Source organism: Thunnus thynnus, chromosome 12, assembly GCF_963924715.1.
Source record: "Thunnus thynnus chromosome 12, fThuThy2.1, whole genome shotgun sequence".
NCBI lineage: Eukaryota > Metazoa > Chordata > Actinopteri > Scombriformes > Scombridae > Thunnus > Thunnus thynnus.
In genome coordinates, this window is record NC_089528.1 from 11,933,801 (window position 1) to 11,941,231 (window position 7,431).

The window sequence follows — 7,431 nt, forward strand, 5'->3', positions numbered from 1 at the left end:
TCTTCAGACATGATCTTTGTCTTTCTAGTGTGGAAGGTGACACCAAGCACTGCGTCATCTACAAGACAGCCACAGGTTATGGATTCGCTGAGCCGTACAATCTGTATTCGTCCCTCAAAGACCTGGTGCTCCACTACAAAAACGTCTCCTTGGTCCAACACAACGACCAGCTGAATGTAAATCTCGCCTACCCGGTCCTGGCCCGCTCTCAGAATCAGAACCAGCACCCAAGATGAATTATCCACCAGCAGTGTAGGACGCCAACCAGGGTGGGGAAACTAAATCATTCACTCATACGCATTGGAAAAAACAAAACAAAAAGAAAGCTCTGAACAATGTTTGTTCATGTGTTTAAGTGGCGGGTAACATCAACACAACGGCCACGACGGCACGGCTGGAGGCTGGTGCTAATTTCCCTGATTGACCCCAGTCCAGCAAAGAGCACTCCTTGCTAACAGCATGGCTACAAAATAAGCACACTACTACTACCGATAACTAAGCACTGTACAGTTAGCCTGGCTGACGCAGTGAGTTTTAACGTGGGGGAGAGTGTCGCATTAGCCAGCCATGACTGTACAGTGTCAGTTATGGGGGGGGAAAAAAAGTGTGAGAAATTTACAAGAAAATACCTTTGATACAGAAGAGAAAAAAAAAACAGGACTTGATGTGTTAAAAGGAAGACAACATAAGCACACAAAAAAAATTCAAGATGGAGAGAAATCCTGAAGAAGAAGAAAAGAGGAGAGACCAGATGGTGGGATGTTGGGAAAAAATTTCAGGAGGCACTTTTGTTTTGTTTTTTTGCCTTGAACATGTGATCACTGTCCACAGACAAAGGCCCGATCTGTCATCCCCAGACTGCCTGCAAACTCTCCATAGACAAAAGCCTGAGCTGTCATCCACTGAAAGGACTGGCTTGGCTAAACTGGGCTGCTCGCTTCACACCTAAAGGCGGCTGAGAAACCGTGGACCAGGGGGTGTAGTCACTGGAGCCTGGGGGCTGGGGGGCTGGGGGGTTGGTGGGGGTGGGGGGGGGGGAGAGATTTCTTGGGGTAGATTTTTTTTAGGGGGTTTTAAACAGATCGTTTCAATTTAAAGCTTGCGCAAGTGCCATAGTAATAGCTTTGAATGACCACAAGCCTGTGTCACAAGAAGAAAGGGGGCACGTCGAGGTTGAAAGCAAGATGAGAAGGAGGGAGGGAACGAGCGGCTGTCGAAACAGACAAAGCTACAGCTTTAAAAAAATAAAAAATACATACATATAGGTACAGTATATTTTTATGAAATGTTCTTTATTTCCGACTGCTTTGGCTTGTTGCTGTCTCTCAGTGGGCCTCCCTTTGAATTGACGAGGTACAACGTTATTAATACAGAGTAGAAATGCATGGTACATATTTGGTATATTGTGAATACAGAAATACTTTTTAATCACAATACACTAGATGCAGAGGTACATCGATAAATGCAGTTCTTCATGATTCAGGTTTCCTTCTGACTGAAGTTGTGGAAAGACGCCTGCATCAAACTTGTCTTTGTTTCAAACTTCTTCCTTCTTTTATTTCATCCTCTTTAATACTGTAGCACCTGTAGCCATCGACTTAAGGCATAACTGTTAGTGCTCCTCTCATGTGTCTTGTTCCTATATGCTAAAGACACTTGCAGAGCATCAATCTATGTGATTATTGTATCTTCGGTACTGTATTTGCTTTGTCTCTAGTTAGATAGACTGTTTTAGCGCTACAATGTCCTTGCAGATGTTTATTGTCTTTTTTTTTTGTTTTTTTAATGCAGATTCACTGACGGTACTTCCCCTCTTTGCGCTTGACTGTTCATTTCGTCACAAGCTTGACTCACAGAGCTGTAGAACATTGATGTACAAAAAAAAAAAGAGAAATTCTCAAGAGAAGCAGTAATATAACTCGTGTACAGTATATTTCAGACACACATGCAGTCAGTGTATGTGACCTTGTGTTTCTTTATGTTTTCAGATTTTCGCTATGCTCTTAGATTCTGTTTAAGGATGCACAGTATCCAGCTAATGTGAGCCAAATGAAGGATGTCTTTTCATGTAGCAAGAAAGAGAAAAAAAGAACCAGTCCTTTTGCCATTTAGCATGGCCTCTGTGGTCTGAGAGATTATCTAGTACAGTATGCATGGAGTCCTTCGTTTGGGTTGTTGTTTTTTCTTTTTTTTTTTTTTCACCTGGCACCAGTGGTTGATAATTGTGCTTTTTGTAGTGCATATACAGTATGATGTGTGGTAGTACTATGCACAGCACAGTAGTATGTGGATAAGAGTAGGTTTTACATTTACAGACAGTTCTCAGATCAATTCCCGCCCTTCGTTCTGTTCTGTGGCAGTGAATTAATCCTCTTCTCTCATGTTTGAGATTGTACCATCCATGTTCTGTCTCGCTTTCAAAGCACAATTCACTTGTGTAGAGGCAGGGTAATTCACTTCTTTTTCTGTGGTCGATGAAAAGAGGCATCACATGACGCCGCTTTTGAAACTGATTTTCATAGTTGATTTCATGAGATGAATGAATATAAATGATCTCTCAAATTTCTTACATGTACTAGACACTAGATTGCCAAAAAGAAAAAAAAACGGTATTTTTGAAGAAGAGGAGTGTAGAGGAGTTAAAACTCATTGGCATTAGAAAGGGGTTTTTTTTGTAAAAGTTAAAGTGCACTGTTTTTAAAAGTTGCACATTTGGCATTTTGGCTTGTGTTTTATTTCTGTTGAGGAGGGATTGAAATTAAGGTTTTGTTCCAAAATGAGATATTCACCCACTCCTCTGGAAGTCAATTATGAGTTAATAACACAACTTTCTAACATAATATCATTTTTGTTTTTGAAATTTTGATTCACAAATTTCAGGTAGCAACATTTTTCCAAACAGACCGTTTTCAAATGAAACGAGAACCAACTTCAAATACTTTAAATCAAGATTTTGATTTCAGTCAGGAGGACTAATCAATTGTACTGTACTTTGCACAATTCTTGGCCCAAGAATTAAACTAGAGTTGACAGCAGTGCTTCTGATCAGAGGGCTTTAAAAACATGTGAGTGACAAAGATTAGAAGTGCCTTTAGACATTGTGATGAGCTCGTCTTCTCCTCATTGTCATTGGAGCGTTGCTCCACAAGATGGTGCCATCACCACCACATGTTGTGCCCCATGGTTCACACGTTTGCCATTTATCTAAGACTTAAGGCTATCTGGCAAATGAGCATAGTTGTTGTGTGATTGTGTGTGTGTGTGTCTGTATGTGTGTGTAAGAGTAAATCTGAGCATGTTATAGATAGAGAGTGACAGATTTTAGTCGTGCCTCTTTGTTGTTACATCTATAGTTGTTACATATTCCTTCTTTCTATTGGTGGGGGCTGTACAGTAGCTTGGTGCTCTCTCTCTCACTGTGCACCCAAGCTAGCTTTCTTTGATGTTTTTTTTTCTTTGATGGTATATTTTTGAATAAAACACAGATAAGATAGAAATGTGAACCATTACACATCCGTGGCCCAGCCCAGTTGTTTGAAGCTCTTTGGATAAGCTCTCAAGTTAATGCATGCAGCATTTCTCAGTGTTTTGTATTAGTGAGTTCCTTGTGAACTAGCAACCTGGTTGAGTGATCTGCCACTGCTGACGCATCCATTATCCAGTTTGTTGGACCAACACTTTTGTGACTGCACTTTTTTTTTCCTGTTCCACACACTCAGACTAGTGTGTCTAACGCCCAACAACCATAACTAACAGACAGTGGTGAAGCTCAGTTGTCAATAGTGTGTTTAGTTGATAGTTTTTAAGGTCTTTCCATACAGTATATCAGGAGTGATTGACTTTTTCTTTATGATATTTGAGTATACAGTGTACAGTATATGCTGTTGTTGTTTTGCGGTCGACAGCTGTCATGTAATTCTGATGCTTTTGACTGATTGCGATGTTTTTATTATAGAGTTAGTTTGACTTTATGGACTGTATAAATTCTGTAATACTTTTCAAACCAACTTTAAAGAGAGCTGCCGGCTCGTTATGCAATTTTGTCCACACAGCAAAATTGTCCAACTTAACAAGAGGGATAACGTTCATTTTCCTAAAGGGTCATTTCACCCAAACTACAGAAAGGAATTGTGGTATATAAACATGCAGATAGTTTTGGTTTTATCTGCTGAGGTTTTGAGATCTCACTCTTTTTAATTTTCTTTTGAACTACTTTCTACTGAAGAAATAGTCCCTGAGAAATTGTGCACAGTGACGTCTGTGGATTAACATTGTTTCTGTAAAGACACTGCTGTTGACTTTTCCAAATATGATTTTTTTAATGCTTTGAGCAGCAAATGCACCTCAGCACATGAAACTGAAAGGAAACGCATGGCGACATACCACTCAAACAACAGAGCAAGACAGTTTCAGTTTATTCCAAAACAGCTCAACTTTCAAAGATACTCATGAATCAGGCGACTTTGGTTCTGCTTCCATTCAAGCAATTTTTCTTAATGTTTTTTTTTTTTTTAAGTTGCTTCAAGAAATGAAATAGAAATGTAGAACCAAATAGCTTATTACATCACTTGTTAAGATGCACATTTTTGCAGTGTACTTTCATCCGCCATATATGCCGTGTTAATCACAGATGTTTAATAGCTAGAAGCAATGCAACTTTAGTAGCAATGAACCTGGTCGAGCAGTGAGACGGGCAGAGGACGAAGGTGTTATCGTGCTTTGACTTGGAGTTGAGACTTAAGTCCCACTTTCGGTAGACGTAACTCTGAAACAAAGCTTTCATCCTGCTCATCTATTAGAGATGCATTTGTGTCAGAGCTTCTTGAAAACGCATTTTTCTACACGACAAATGATCATTCAAGGAATTAAATATTTTTTCATCAGCTTTGGTACACTGTAAATGATATTTCTTGAAACAGCCTCACACACAAAGCACATCTTTCACTGACTACAAAGAACACGTATATTTGGTATCTATTAAGGTTTGAAGAATGAGAGACATACTAGAGAATAACTATTTTGAAAAATACACTTAGATATCTATATTTTTGGATGATGTAATTCTGATTTGGATTGTGCTTGAAGCAAATCAGAGAGAGGCTTTGATGTATGTGAACACGATCTTTTAAGACTTGCTCCAGGGCTGCTTTGTATTCCACAGGGTGAGCGGTTACTGAAAGCATTTTTACTAATCAGCTGCGGCGAGCTTCGTCGCGATCAGCGACAAACTTTGTGGTCACAGTCACTCGACATAAATGTAAATCTATTAAGCATGATTATCTGGTGCATTCAGAGGATGAAGCAAGCTCATGTACATGTGTTAATATTTACAGAGCTGAGTCTATATGTTAAATGCAGTCTTGGCTGCTTTGCATTTATTAAATATTAGAAAAGATTTTTTTTTTTGTTTGTTTGTTTTTCTCCTGAACGTGAGAATCTTGTTTTGTCATTTGAAAGATTCTGGTTTTGTGAGTAGAGGCAGTGTTAAAGTTGCACCACAAAAGAGACACTTATAAAGAGTGGAGTGAATTTTGTTGGAGGATGCCACAGAGATCCACCAGCAGACTGGACACTGATGTTGTAACAAAGTGAATCATCTTACCACTGTATGTGTTGGTAGATCTCTGTGGTCACGGATTTTTTTCTTTTTTTTTTGTGGCCTGATCTTAAATGCACAAGCAACAAAAAGAAGAAAAAAACAAAAGTTAAACTGACCAAGAATTTACACAATGCTAGAAAAAGGTACATGATTCAACGGTTCATGATCACTCCTTTACGCAGATCTTTGTACACAGAACAATGATGGCATTAGAAAGTGTTCTTTTATGGTGCCTGAGTATTTTTTTTTTGTAATTAAGCTTTTTAAAAAAGCTGATAGATTTGTCTGTCCAAGTGTTGGTTGTTTTTGTTTGTTTATATCTGTTGATGATAACCTTACAGAGCCTATAAAGAAAAAAATAAGCTAGCTTGAATTTTTTTTCCTCCATACAGAAAAAAAAAATACAAATGTTTACAATATGTAATTAACCAAATAGTAAATACGCGTTTGAGAATCAATCTGTCTGTCCCTCAAAGTGGCTGTGATAGATTGATCTATGTTTCTTTATTTCCTCTGTCATTTTAAACTTGAAAATGTTATGACTGCTTGTTCTGGGTTTGTTTTTTGTTTTTTTTCTGTTTCTGTTCGTTTCTCTTTTTTTTATTTTTACATGTGAGAACAGTGCTCCCTCAATATCAAAACAATAACTCAACAATATAGTTCAACAAGATTCTTTTTTTTTTCCATACTAATGCATCATTAGTCTTTGACTTTCTTTACCTGCTGACTACTTACACTGAGCCTTGTATATGCAGGACTGAATCCTAACTTGAGACGCTGTTGCATCTTTTGCCATTTATGGTAGATTTCAGTACGACTCATTTGAATGTTTAGTTCAGAGAGTCTTGTGAATAACAGGAAAAGCTTGTGACTTGGTGAAAAATTCTTGAGCACAGTTTTGGGTTAAGTCAACCGCATAAACAAGGTTTGAAATTCAGGAAAAAACTTGTCAAGAGGCATCATATTCTTGATTTTGCACTACACAGCAAGTGATACTCAAATGAAAAGGTGAATCAATTGCTCGGTTGGTTGGTTAAGACCAAAGGTCCTCCATTATAGTCTCAGCTTGTGCAAGATTTCCATGTAAAATATAATAATGTTGACAGCTGCACTTTCATTTCCCTTTTTCTGCATGTAAATCGCCATCTGCAGTTGTACTACACCCTCACCTCTCAATCCAGACTCTGACCTAAAAGGTTGCCATTTTTTTAATAATTTGATGTGAATGTTGTAGTATTTTTCACTGGTGTATAGTAGTTCATATTCAAGATCCAACATTGCAGACAAGATTGGCTGTGGTTCATTTGGCAACGACACGGGCAATGTTACAGAGCAGCAAGAACTTAAAGACACGCCATCACATTGCAACATCTTGGCTCCACCGTGTTGCCCGACAAGTGAGCTAGTGTATCACCAGCCTCAGCAGCAGCAGTAACAGATACACGGTTCTTAACACATAGTTAATAATGATGTGGTCTACTCTTTCTTTCAAAAATGGTGAATGGAAATGAATGGGGCAGTCAGATAAAGCTACTCTACACCAAAGTGCAATTGAACTCAGAGGGAGCACTGTTGTTTCAGCCAGTAGAGGCCTATTGGTTGTGGTGTGCCCAACCCCTATGCACGAAAAGATGGTTATTCTTCTTCTCTACTCTTGTGTTATCGTCCCTCTGTTGGTCTGTCTTAATTCAGATGCGACATTTCTTTCTTTATCGTGTACAGCTTGCTTCAGAGTTGTGTTTGTCCACAGACAGGTACTCTTTCATCTGTACGGTTCTTTCTTTAGGCTGATGCAATGATTTTAAAAGACAATAAAATATATATAAAATGAA

At 38.6% G+C, this 7,431-nt stretch overlaps 1 protein-coding gene across 2 annotated transcripts in view; it reads left to right on the forward strand.

The window, feature by feature from the left end:
* Positions 1–7,431, forward strand: part of pik3r2 (phosphoinositide-3-kinase, regulatory subunit 2 (beta)) — a 36,260-nt gene extending 28,829 nt beyond the window's left edge. For both annotated transcript variants that reach the window (XM_067605495.1, XM_067605496.1), the window contains exon 16: positions 29–7,431. In XM_067605495.1, the coding sequence (XP_067461596.1) occupies positions 29–236 (208 nt within the window). In that variant the 3' untranslated portion in view covers positions 237–7,431. The remainder of the gene's footprint in view (positions 1–28) is intronic.